Raw genomic sequence first — 13,558 nt, 5'->3', positions numbered from 1 at the left:
ACAGAATGAGCGCAAAGGGTAGATGAAGGGTTTAAACAGACGTGAGTAGCGCTGAGCAGCGCAGAGGCAAGTCCCCAGGTGGCTGGTGGAGCCAGGTGCAGCGTGAGCAGGGCTTGGGGGGGCTGCAGGGGGGTCGGGGAGGGGCTCAGATGTCCTTCCCGCAGTCAGGGCACAGGATGTCGTCCCTCTCCGTGAGGAAGCCTCGCCCCACCAGCGACAGGGAGCACTTCTTGCAGTTAAAGCAGTCGTTGTGCCACTGCCGCTCCTCGAAGGAGATGTACTTAGTGCCGCCCAGTCCTGTGGACGGAGGAAAAGGACACGGGTGAGGATGGGGGCGGGCGGGGGGAGTCCCGCGTGGACGCGTTCCAAGCCCGGCTGGTACGGTGTGATCAGTGCTGGGCTCCACGTTTAAATCCCATCCTGTGCTCAGGTCGGGGAGCTCCTGAATCGCGGGAGAAAGAGAGACAGACGGGCTCCACAGCTACATGACGATCGCCGTCACTATAAGAAGCCTGCGGGGTGTGTGTGTTCCTCCCACCCGAGTGAAACGCGTGAGTTACAGAGCCGATTTCTCCCACCCCTTCCTTCCCTGGGTGCCTCAGGCCTGGTGCTCAAAAATTTGGCGATGAATGAATGAGGCGCCAAAGGGAGCATGGATGAGAAAGCTGTGAACCGTCTCTGGAACTGCCCAGAACGGCCTCACGGAAGAGATGCTTACGTGGGCGTCTTGTTTCGATAAAGGATGGCTTTCTCCACTGCCCACATGTCCTCACCCCACGGAGGTCTAGTGAGGCCGGTGGAACGTGAGAGCGGGTTAGGAGGACGTGTGGGCAGTGGAGAAAGCCATCCTTTATCGAAACAAGGGAAGCAGGAACTCATTTCAGTTGGGGTGTCTGACTGTCTGACGTCTACTTATCAAATGTTTAAGGTACGTTGGCTACCTGTTACAATACAGGTGGTCTGTCCGGCCACCAAGGCCCCTGAAACAAAATGGAATCAAATACACGGGGTAATCCTTGGTGAAATTTGGATCATGACTTGCAATTACAAACTCTTTCCAGAAATAACGGCTCAATCTGCCAAGTTAAGAACAAGTAACAACACTGGCTAATAGTTGGAGGTCTCAGAGTAGCAGAAGTCTGTCATTCACCCAGCAGTTAGCTCCTTTTGTAATTTAACTGCCTGCTGTCTGGCATTAAATCCACTCACACGTGGGTGGCCTCAGGCTAATCCCCTGGGCTAGTGAGTGACAGGCCTGGGGGTGAACCCAGGTCTCCAAGGCTAGTTCTCTTTTTTTGTTATGATCTGAAACCTAGATAGGGACTTTTTTTTTTCTAATTTAACTTTTTTTTTTTTTTTTTACTGAAGTGTGGGACTAGCAGATGTAAACTATAATATATATGATGGATAAACAACAAGGTCCTACCCTAGAGCACAGGGAACTCTATTCAATATCCTGTGATAAACCATAATGGAAAAGGATATCAAAAAAGGAATCTCTATGTGTATAACTGAGGCCAGTTTTCTGATACCACACTCCCTCTGCTACTGGTGGAGCTGCACCAGCAAAGCTTTTCACCTCTTTCCCTAAACATGTTAAACTGCCTTTACCCATCCTAGGCCCACAGTGACTATGAGAGATGATAGTGACCCGCGGAGGTCACCCGCTGTGACCGGCGGATCACACGGCCCGGGCCCTGGCCCTGAGGCAGAACCAAACGAGTGATTCAGGCCAGAGAGTCTCAGGATTTTCTGCATATATGAATCATCTGAGAAGCTTTTAAAAATTCTAACACCCAGGTCGTCCCCCAGAGTAATTAAATCACGACCAGGCAGCAGACATGTGTAAAGTTCCCCAGAGGTGTTTAAAGTGGGCGCATTTCCAGGGCTGGAGTCTCACCAGCCATCTGCTCTCCGCTCTGAATTTGGGGCACATTCTGTAGTTCACCCGGATTTGGGCTCCACCAAGTGCCTGGGGGGTGGGAAGGGCCCACCCAGAGCGTGCCCCCCGCAGAGGCCGGGGAGCATCTGCACAGCCCAGCTGCTTCCCGGGGCCTGTGCGGGGATGTCAGAGACTCACAGCCTGCGGTTTGGAGAGAATCCAGCCGGTGGAGAAGAGGCCGTGGGGATCGGGGGTGGGGGTGGGGAGCAGGGAAGCGCGCCCAGTGTGCGGGGGAGGGGAGCGCGGCGGCCCAGAGTCTGCACACGTGAACAGTTGCACAAGCCAAAGCCTGGCAGCCACACGAGGGGCAGGGGCGGTGCAGGCCGGGAACCGGACACTCACCGCTGATGGGGCTGGCGCAGCCGGCGCATTTCTTGGCGTACAGGTCGCAGAAGCAGCCCAGGCAGTAGGCGAACTCGTCGCGGGACGTGAAGCGCTGGCCGGACAGAGGCTTCTTGCAGGCGGTGCACACGAAGCACTCGCGGTGCCAGGGCTGCTCCCGGTACGTGACGCCCCCGCTGGTGATGGGCTGCGGGCAGAAGGGCGTCAGCTCCCGCAGGGGCCTGTGCCTGGTGCCCTTGTCCCGGCCCTCGCCTCTGGAGGACGCGCGGTCCTCGCCCAGGACACGCCGCACCGGCGTCCGGGTCCCAGAGGTGCTGTCCTCCGGACGGCAAGGTCACCCCGCCGCCCCTTCCCCAAGCTGCCAGGCCCAGGCCCCCGCTGCAGACCCCGGATCCCCGTTCGTGACGTGGGTACCAGGGTGTCTGCTGGGACAGCACTGCCTCCTGGCCGGCAGGAGGGCGAAGCAGGGAGACCGCAGCTCAGGGGCCGGGGTCTGATGTCACGCAGCCCCTCCTCAGCCCCACCTGCGGGCAGATCTCTGCAGCATCTCTCTACCACCAGGTGCACCTGCTCCAACAGCCTCCTCAGCTACTCGGGGGTAAGGAAGAGGCTTAACAGACACCGTGGGGCTGGCTTCCTGGGTGGAAAAAATGAGCCCAGAGCCTGCCTTCCCACCCTGTCTGTGGTCTTAGGACGCTTTTCTTTCTTTAACCTGACGCAGCCCTGGATAAGTGATGAGGGATCTGTCCCCACCCCACGGACAGGCCTTTCCAGTTGCCTTTTCCCCTCCCCGTCCCCCCACTAGGTCTAGGGCCGTTTCTTGTTTATTCAAGGAGGGCGATGAACAAAGACACCTTAGGGATAGGTGGACGGTCTTTTGGAAAGGACAACAGGTGTGCAAGGGCCAGGGGGAATACGAGGTACCTTTTTGCACTGAACGCACTGCAAGGCATACTGCCTTTCATAGCAGGGCACGCAGAAGTTCTGGCCGTCCTTCGGGATGAAGCTCTTGGTTCCGATGGGCTGCTGGCAGCGATGGCAGATGAAGCAGGTCTCGTGCCAGCTGCTACCCTTGTATTCCATCTTACGGGTGCCTGTCAGGGGTCGGGGAGAAAGGGCAATCGTGATGCTCACTAAAGGCCCCAGGCCAGACCACACGTGCCTTCTGCATGTTCTGAAGGACAGTCTTCCGTCCACCCCAGAGCTCGGGGTACTGTCCCGTCCCAGGTCCGTGGGAGGGCGCCCGCTGGCTCCCCGCAGCCCCAGAGGGTTGGGTGCAGACCGTGTGGTCCTTGTGCAGCGTCGCCAGCAGAGGGCGGCAAAGCTCCTTCTCACGGGCTGCGGGTGAGGACGCGCCTCCGACAGAGTCCACCGCCTGGTGGAAGGGGTGTCTTTTTCTGATTCAAAGGAGCAAGTGAGGAACCCGGTGAAGGCCTGGTGACAGCGTGACCCTGGCCCGGAGGCCGTGGTGCACCTGCTAGTTGGGGCTCAGCCTCCCTGGGTGGGGACGGAGCCGTGCGCCGCGGCTGGTGACTTGCAGGTGTGGGCAGGGGGGCGAGCTTTGCACTGAGCGGGGGCCTCTTGTCCTCTATCTGATTTCGCTGCAGAAGCCACACTGACCGTCTGCACCGCTTCCACCTTGATGTGGCTGTAGCACTTTCTAAAATCGAACCAAGGAAGGAAGCTAGCGCTCAGGTCTAGGTTTGTTTTTTTGGTTTCTTTCTTTCTTTCTTGGTTATTTTTAAAAAAAAGTATCTAGTGCTTGCATTTATTTATTTTTTTCTTCACACACCAGGCCTTTTCCAGACACCCTGCCTCTGGTGCTCGGTCCATTTCCTCTCCTGACTTCTCCATCTGTTAAAATCAGCTTGACCTTCGAGGCTGCTCAAAGGTGACGGCCCCAAGGCTCCCCTTCCTGGCTGCCCTTCTCTGGGCTTGTGCCTCTGTTAAGGAGGTACCAGCCAGGCTTCTCCACCGTTTCTACCTAAAACCCCCTGCAGCAGAGACGGTGAGATGCACATCCCTGGGGAGGAGGAGGGCGTCGTCTTGAGATCAGCCTGCCAGAATCAAGAAAAATTCACCTTCTTCTCTAAGATAGACATATATTTGTCAAAGCGGCAGTTAATATCCTTCTTCCCAGGGCTTCCCTGGTGGCGCAGTGGTTAAGAATCCGCCTGCCAATGCAGGGGACACGGGTTCAAGCCCTGGTCAGGGAAGAGCCCACATGCTGTGGAGCAACTAAGCCCCTGTGCCACAACTACTGAGCCTGTGCTCTAGAGCCCGCGAGCCACAACTACTGAGCCCGCGTGCCACAACTACTGAAGCCCGCGCACCTAGAGCCCGTGCTCCGCAACAAGAGAAGCCACCGCAATGAGAAGCCCACACACCGCAACTAAGAGTAGCCCCTGCTCGCCGCAACTAGAGAAAGACCGCACGCAGCAATGCAGCCAAAAATAAATCAATAACTTAAAAAAAAAAAAATCTTTCTTCCCAATGTGGAATTTCCAGGCTGTCACCCTGGGAAGCTGTGCCTTTCCCCAAACGCGTGGCCCACAGCTCGGGTCCAGGCAGCTGGGCATCTTCACCCGTCAGTCTCCCCACGGAGTCAGGAGTCTGACTCTAAATTATCCCTGTAGCCTCGATTCTCTTCACATGTCAGGGTGACCCCAGCCGCTGTGTGGGCTAGGAGGACTCAGCAGGGTACCTTGGTTTCTACAAATTGACATTCATTCTATTGAAGTTGAAAATTCAAAACCTTCAATTGAAGTTCATCCTGCACATCTTTATCCTGCATTCATGAATACAGAGAATTTAAAAAATTACTTTTAAGGTACATTTCTTTGTGTTCAGTTCCATTCACCAATGTAGTGAACGGAACTCCTTTAAAAGGACACTTGAAAATTTAATGTATTTGACATGCCTTTTAAGAACCTCAACCAGCAAACCAAGCCTCAACTAGCAAACCGCACCTCAAGTTCTTCCTCTTTTTTTTTTTTTAAAGTAACCCCTATTTTTCTTTTCTTTTACTTATTTTTTTGGCTGCGTTGGGTCTTAGTTGCGGCACTCAGGATCTTTTGTTGGTGCGCTCGGGCTTCTCTCTAGCTGTGGCACACGGGCTCCAGGGCGCGTGGGCTCTGTAGTCTGCGGCACTCAAGCTCTCTTGAGGCGCTCAGGCTCGGTAGTGGCAGCGCGCGGACTTAGTTGCCCCGGGGCATGTGGGATCTTAGTTCCTCAACCAGGGATCGAACCCTCATCTGCTGCATTGGAGGGCAGATTCTTTACCACTGGACTGCCAGGGAAGTCCCTTAAGTTCTTAAGTAATTGTTGTTGAAATGAATTAAACTTATAAATATGATGAATCCTAAAATATCTTAAGCATCAAAACCATTTACAAATTAAGAAAATTCCAGTGTAAGACCACAAGCCTAAATCACTTACCTGACTGCACACTTTCAGTCAGAATCATAAGGTTAATTTACTCTTTAGACCAAATTTTTTCTAAACTTCACCCACACGTTACCAGATTATTTAACACACTATTATTGCTCTGAGTTGGGTTCTCTTTATATGTGTGCCCTTAATTCTGAACCTTCGCAGGACTAAAGGAAGTGTATCTACCAAAGAAGCTGTCCTGAGAACAGATACCTTCCAGGGCAATTTGAGGGCTCCCTGCGCAACTGTATCGAGCTTCCTAAGAGCTAGGGGTCCCGGCCTGTGCCCCTGACTCCCACTCCCCCAGCCTGAGCCTGATTCGGGGGCCACACCCCCAAAGTCAGTCAATGGACAGAGTCCTCTCCGGGTTTTAGGTGGCTCTGGTAGAGATGCCAGGTTAACGAGGTCCCAGGTGGGATCAGCTGAAATTCCGATGTGTCTGGGAGTCCTGTATTTTATTTGCTAAATCTGCCAAGGCTGTACCGTCCAGCCACCCCTCACTGGTCACACAGAGGACGTCACTGACCCTAAGGAGCCGATGAACCATCCCAGGTCCAAATCTTAGGCTCTTCTCGCCCGCACTGTGTGCGTGTCTAACAAGATTCGTTTTTTAAATTCTGTATTGAAAAATTCCATGAAGTATTTTTGTCCACTCTGTCCTTTAAAATGAAAGATTCCTCTCTCCCATAAAACAAAGAAACCAAAGTCCCCCCAAAGAGCAAGGGACACAGTCCCATCCTCCCCCACCAACAGACAGGCCACCCATCACTGGCCTTGGCACTGGACCGGGAACATAACCTGCCTGAGGGCACAGCGCCCAGCTCCCGGCCCAGCACCCATCTGCGGCAGTAACCGACGGGGCAGGAATTCTGCGTGTGCGCAGAGGGCGCGGAGAGGGCGGGGGAAGCGCGCATACATGCACACTCACACCCGCGCGCGCAAGCTCTGCGGGGGCGGGCGGGAGAAGCGCGCACACGCACATTCACACGCACGCGCACAGACACTCTCTCAGCGGCTTGGTGCCCACCTGGCATGATGCTCTTCTTGCACTCCTGGCAGCGGGACGAGTACTCCTGCGAGTAGCAGTCGGTGCAGAGCAGCTGGTCCTCCTTGGCAGCGAACGGCTTGTCCACAAGGGACCCCCTGCACCGCGAGCAGTGGAAACAGGCCTCGTGCCAGTGTCGGTCCTTGTAGGACAAGTCCTGCAGGCCCAGAGCACACGAGACGTGAGACGTGAGAGGGGCCGGGAGGCGTGGGCTCTGCTGGACCCACAGCGAGGGGGGCAAGCGGGCAACGAGGGGCTGGAATGAGTTAGGTAGGATGCTTCTCCTGCTGTTCTTAGGGCCACTGTTTAGACAGGGGTGTGTGCGAGAAATGCGTCTGAAAAACGAGTGGCTTTCCCTTGGGGACTGTAAGAAAGAGAAACGGCACGTGAAACTCATCAGCGCTTCTCCTGGACACAGACCCCGGGGGTCCTCTGGCCGCGAGGACGCTGGGCAAACCCAACTGTGCTGGATGACGGCTGTGATCCCCGCAGGAGGGAGGCCGGGCTGCTGGGAAGCTCAGAGACAGAGCCTGAGGACGGGGCCCTGGGTCAACCTGGTGGAAAGCAGGTCGGGAGAGATCCAGTAGGTACCATCAGCTGAGCGTCGAAGACGTGAGCTGGGCAGAGAAAGGGCACAGGCCGGGAGGGCAAGACAGAGGGGCGCCGGGCGGAGCTGTGCCGCGGCTCCAGGTAGCCGGCTGGGAGAGCTCCCACCCGGCTAGACCAAGGAGGCCAAACGAATGAATGCAGTTCAGCACTGTCTTTGTTGAGGCTTTGAAAGTCGAACAAACCATTTAAAGTCCCATCCGCTGGGAATTCCCTGGTGGTCCAGTGGTTAAGACTCCGTGCTTCCTTGCAGGGGGCACGGGTTCGATTCCTGCTCGGGGAACTAATATCCCACATGATACAAGCGTCGTGGCCAAAAAAATTTAAATAATTAAATAAATAATGCCCCGTCCACTAAGAACAATAATCAGCCTGATTTAAGAAGACGAGGAGTTTCTGATCATGGGATCACTGTTACGACACTGATTATAGAATAAATGCATTTAGGGCTTCCCTGGTGGCGCAGTGGTTGAGAGTCCGCCTGCCGATGCAGGGGACGCGGGTTCGTGCGCCGGTCCGGGAGGATCCCACATGCCACGGAGCGGCTGGGCCCGTAAGCCATGGCCGCTGGGCCTGTGCGTCCGGAGCCTGTGCTCCTCAACGGGAGAGGCCACAACAGTGAGAGGCCCGCGTACCGCAAAAAAAAAAAGAAGGACTCTGCAGACCCACATTCACAGCAGCCAAAGGGGGAAGTCACCCCAGCGTCCGTCCACAGATGACGGATAAACATGGACTATTATTCAGCCTCACAAGGGAAACAAATTCTGACACACACTACAACATGGATGAACTCTGAGTGAAGTAAGTCAGTCAGAAAAAGACAAATACTGAATCATTCCACTTATATGAGGTCCCGGAGGAGGTAAGTTCAGAGACAGGAAGCAGCAAGGTGGGTACCCGGGGCTGGGGCAGTGCGGGTGTGAGTGGGGACAGAGCTTCAGTTTTACAAGATGTAACGGTCGCACAGCAGAGCGTAGGTACTTAGCACCACTGAGCTGTGCGCTTCCAAACAGTTAAGATGGCACACTTTATGTTATGTGTATTTTACCACAATTAAAAAATAAGTTTCGATTATCACGTGGCATGTGGAAAGCACCCTTCCAGAAGTTCAGCGGGTCCCCTCCGTGAGCCTCACCCCGCTGAGCTGCGAGGCGGGAGGGCGGGGCAGGGGACAGCGAGGCGGCGAGCGAACCGGGAAGAAAGGAAGCCAAGTCCAAGGACATCTGCCTTTGGGGCCTGACCTTCAACACAGCCCAGGGGGACCCTCCACGGACGACATCGTGAGAGCGAAGCCACCAGCTGTCACCAGTTGCCCTGGTTAGCGAGTCCCATAGGAGGATGGAGCCGCGCATGGTTAGGGGACTGGACAGTCAGAGGAAAGCTCATTTAAAACGATCTCGTGGGTCAAAAGCACTGCAGAAATCCACTTGCCTACGGTTAACATTTCCGGCATGAAAACACATTAGCTAGGTTGACAAGAGCTGATTTGTTGACAGACATCTGACACTAGAAAGTTCCCTAGAAATCTGGGTACCACTGCCCTGTCCTGACGAGACCATAAGCACCCAGGCAGGACTTCTAGACCTTCTGGAGGCCCAGCTCCTAGCCTCCACCCTCCCGAGGCTGCTGGTCACTTGGTCACTTGCTGTCCTGCGTCCCGCATCCCGTGTTCTGTATTCAAGGGAAGGACTGCTCACGCCCTGGCTTCTGCCTAGCCCTCCAGGCTGGTAACAGCAGCCACGTGGAATCATCCCCCCTTCCTGGTCCCACCCTCATCCCGCCCCAGCGAGCTAGTCTCTGTCCTTCCCAGATGCCAGCTCAGCTGAGTCACCAGCTGTCCCTTCCTTGGAGCATTGTGACCTCACACAGCTGCTCCCTTGTCTGCCCCTCTCAGATGTGCACGCACACGCGCGTGCGCACACACACACACACACGTGTTTCTGCATTAACACTCCACGGCCCTGAAATGTTCGTTCAGGGGCATTTGATAATTCTCAAACCTTCTGATGAAGTGTTTTTCCTTGAGATAAATACCAACCCACACTCCTGCTCTCAGAAGCCTCAGTGAGTCACAAACAGTCTCTGAACAAGCTAGCATCACTGTCGGGGGTGGGGCCGTGGGGAACTGGCACCGGTCCACCCCTGTTCCAGCTGCAGCCAGCGGTGACTGCCCTCCGGTCACCAACCTGCACACCTGCTGTGCCACCGGTGCCCTTGGGGACCCAGGAGCAGTGTCGAAAATGCCTGATGCATTTCATCCCAGTGCTTAAAGCGGAGGGGTCCAGACGCAAACCCTGGCTCTGCCACGTATGTACCTGCCGTGGGGCTGGGGGTGAGTCACCTGGCCTCTCCCAGCCCCAGATCCGCCCGGGGAAACAGGGATGATGGTGAAGCCCTGACAACGGTCCTGGCACACTGACACGGCTCAATTAATGTCAGTCTTAGATGCCAGCTCGTGGTGACAGCAGGTGCCCCGAAGCGTCACTTGCTGAGATCACATTTACTCGTGAAGACGGGGATGGAACGGACGCCCTCACCTAGGCTCCGAGCTCCTGGCTCAGTCACTGCTCTGTACAGTGCTTTTGGCCTCCACAGCCCTTCTGATTCTAAAATTCTTAGTCCCCTCTTACTTGATTTCCACCGCACAATAACCCCACCCCATGGAATAAGGTTTATTCCCATCTGATAGGTGAGCAAGTTTAACGTAACAATGCTAAGACACCATGAACCCCGTTTCTTGCATCTCTCCTGCTGACCTGCAGCCCGGGAGCATCTCTGCAAGCAGGTCTCGGCGCGCTCGCCCAGCCTCACCCTCTGCCCCAGTGTCCTCTCTCACTCCGTGCCCATGCCCTCAGAGCCGAGGGGGCGGGCCCCTCCGCCCCCTCGGCTGTGAGGCCCCGCGTGGGCACCAGCCACTCGGTGACGCCTGTGTGGCCATGAGTGATGGTGGCCCCGCAGGACCCTGTGCCCCTGGTGCCACCCCCGCGGGCACCCCCGGAAAAGCCCACGTCATGCAGCTCGTTCAGGACCGCACATGGAAGCCCTCATCTGCTGCTGTGCCGTCGGGTTTCCCTTAATTCTCCTCTTGTGGGGTCCTGAAAAGGGAGTCTGAGTCAAGTTGATAATTCCTGAACTCACTTCTGCAGAGTCCATGCCCTGTGGGAGCGGAGGTGGGAAATGCCACCGGCTTTGGGGGCTTGGGGCTCGTGGGGATGGACCGGAAAATGGCACAGAAAGGCCAAGGCTCCAGGTTAGGTTGGGCTGATTTGACCCGGTGCCTGAACCGAAATGCACGGCTGCTCCGAATGCTCGTCTGTAAAACTGGGTTCCTAGCGGCTCTTTCCACCTCTGGTGTTCACGGCTCCAAACAGAGTTTTAGTTTTGGTTTTTAGTTCCGAGCTAGTCTCGTCTCACTTAATTCTGTTATGTGTCGAGTACGCCACGTGGTCCCCAAAGATACCATTTAGATGCTGGAGGTTCAAGGCTAAGACATATGGACGCGCTGACTTTCAAGAACTTGGAAATGTTCTAGAAATACCCTGGTTTTAAGGTTCTGTAGAGAGAGAGCACGAAGGAGAGATACAAAAAAATGGAAGAAAAAAAATCTTTGACACGTCGCAGAAAAAAGACCATTGCTGATCTTATGCACGCAGAATGTCATAAACTGCAGTAAAATGTCTGATAAACAAGGTAAGATAAGGCCCAAACACTTCCTTTCAGAATTTATATTTTTCCATTTCAGAAATATTCCTAATATGGGAAGCGCTTGTGGCTTTGCTCCGAATGTGCCCTTGTTGAGACCTCAGCTGAGCCGCAGGGGGAGTCAGTGGCCTGGAGGTGCCCCCTCGCCCACAAGTTAATGAGGGCAGCTCCGGGCAGGGGGGTCCCTCATCCTCCTTTACACCCTGTCTATCCCTCCCAGGCTGGGAGAAGCTCAGCTGCTGATTCCCAAACCAGCCAGTCCTCAAAACCACGGGATTTCACCTCATCAGTGGATCTGCCGTGTCATTCGTGCCCAGCACTTTGAAAAGGTGTTCTGCACTTTGAGACTGTCAGGCTACCACGTCCCCAGCTGCACGTTCTTTCAAATCCTTGAAGAACGATGCTGTGCAGCCCTGTCCCAGGTGTGCCCTCAAGGGGACCTGTTTACTTATTTTTTTAATTTATTTTTCCTATTAATTTATTTATTTATTTTTGGCTGCATTGGGTCTTCGTTGCTGCACACAGGCTTTCTCTAGTTGTGGTGAGCAGGGGCTACTCTTCGTTGCAGTGCACTGGCTTCTCATTACGGTGGCTTCTCTTGTTGCAGAGCACGGGCTCTAGGTGTGTGGGCTTCAGTAGTTGTGGCACGCGGGCTCAGTAGTTGTGGCTCGCGGGCTCTAGAGCGCAGGCTTAGTAGTTGTGGCGCACGGGCTTAGTTGCTCCGCGGCGTGTGGGATCTTCCCGGACCAGGGCTTGAACCCCTGTCCCCTGCGTTGGCAGGCGAATTCTTAGCCACTGCACCGCCACTAGGGAAGCCCCTAATGCTGGTTTTAGAGCTGCAGAAGGTCCTTTGACTGTCACCACGTCTTCCTCTTTGCAGCCCCCTCCAGGCACGCGGGTGGGTGGGTTTGGAGGCCCGTCTGACTTTATGGCACTGCCCGCAGGGACACGGAAAACCCAAAGTCTGAGCCAGTACGTGGCCCAGAGTTTGCTAAAGGCACCAATGTGCTGATGGGAGGGACCAGCAGCCACCTCTGAGTACTGGCCCAGCTTATCTTTTCTTTGGTTTCTTGACTTTTTGAAGCCCGGGACTTAGGTAGCCCTATCCCCTGAAAAACATCTGTAATCAGGCAAAAATATCTATATATATTTTGCTGGTATCCACAGGTGTCCAGGAAAAATTTCTGGAAGAGCATAAGGTCAGAGGATCATAAATTTTTATTTGTATTACCTGTTGTCCACTATTCCACTGGCCATAAAAATGAATGATTTTTACCCTTGGAGATCACAGCATTTCCTCAGAGTTAACTGAACAGAAAGAAAGGACAGAAAGAGAGTCTGCGTAGAAATGATGCTGAAACACAGGTAAGCTGCCTATGGAAGCACGTCATCCTGAAGTCCTGCCTACCTCATTTGAAAGTCAGTCAATACAACATCAGCCTAATCCCCAGTGGCTTGCAGTATTTTAAGTTACACACAAACGTCCTTCAGAGGGAGACCCAAGTGGGGCTTACGGCACCCCTGCTATTTTCAGACAAAAGAACGGCCACCAGACCCGCCAGCCTAGCTGCTCTGCCCAGTGGCCCACCTGCCAAGCTGGGGCTTCTCTTCCCGAAGTGCAGAGGCACATTTTTCCTGCCATCACTTCCTCCACAAAGCCAACTGCATAATTACTTCTGAAAGCCAAGAAGACCGTTCCAAATATTCAGAAGCCCCAAATGGCAAGGTCTAACTGCAAGTTCACATCTTTTCCCTTCCCACACGCGCAGAATCACGTGGCGTAACTCCGCAGAGAGCGAACCGTTATCCGGGTTGAAAAGTTCAGCGTGACTGACGCCTGACTTTGCAGCAGTCTTGTTGATTTTGGCCCCATTTGGGGAATTCTTGTTTATCTGCTCCTAAAGCATGTGCTGAAGGATAACTAGTTTCAAGGGTCTGTCCACTAAATCATACTGAAGAAATGATCAGTGACTTCACTTTTGTTTTTACTTTAGCTCCCAGGCAAGGATGATGAGCCCTAAATCTCCAAAACGTCTCCTTTAAAGCAGAGTTGTTTGTCAGAATGATATCTGAACCTCTCACTTACTTATGTCTTTTCCAGGTAAAGCCTTTATAAAATAATAATTGTTTTCTCTGCCTCTTAGTTCTTCCTCAAAGCGGACATTTTTATTGACGTTTCTCTAGTGAAAACTGATGACGAGACAGGGCGAAGCTTCGAGAGGCAGAGGGAGGGAGCATGCTGCAGGGAAGCAGTCGGAAGAGAAGAGGGGGTGGAATTTTCCACACCATCAGCCGCTCCTTAGAGCGCTGAGCGCATGGCGGCTACACACCACGAGAACCCATAATGCAGGCTCCCTTGTTGTAGCTCCCTTTTTTTTTTTTTTTTTTTTTTTTTTTTGCGGTACGCGGGCCTCTCACTGTTGCGGCCCCTCCCGTTGCGGAGCACAGGGTCCAGACGCGCAGTCTCAGCGGCCATGGCTCACGGGCCC

The 13,558-nt window shown here is 54.2% G+C and overlaps 1 protein-coding gene across 5 annotated transcripts in view; it reads right to left on the bottom strand.

Moving 5' to 3' along the window:
• Positions 1-9: 9 nt before the first annotated feature.
• The window catches only part of FHL2 (four and a half LIM domains 2), a 53,479-nt gene continuing 39,930 nt past the window's right edge, over positions 10-13,558 (bottom strand). For 3 of the 5 annotated variants that reach the window (XM_079940291.1, XM_079940290.1, XM_079940289.1), the window contains exons 3-5: positions 6,744-6,918; positions 3,209-3,378; positions 836-2,471 (exon numbers count right to left, since the gene is read on the bottom strand). In XM_079940291.1, the coding sequence (XP_079796417.1) occupies positions 1,866-2,471; positions 3,209-3,378; positions 6,744-6,918 (951 nt within the window). In that variant the 3' untranslated portion in view covers positions 836-1,865. Of the gene's footprint in view, positions 298-835; positions 2,472-3,208; positions 3,379-6,743; positions 6,919-13,558 lie in introns of those variants that run through there. The other 2 variants (XM_079940293.1, XM_079940292.1) reach the window with 1 other exon arrangement.

The sequence above is a fragment of the Stenella coeruleoalba genome (genome assembly GCF_951394435.1).
Source record: "Stenella coeruleoalba genome assembly, chromosome: 13".
NCBI classification, from domain to species: Eukaryota; Metazoa; Chordata; class Mammalia; order Artiodactyla; family Delphinidae; genus Stenella; species Stenella coeruleoalba.
Note: the sequence above shows the minus strand (reverse complement) of the source record. Positions and strands in the feature narration are given on the sequence as shown.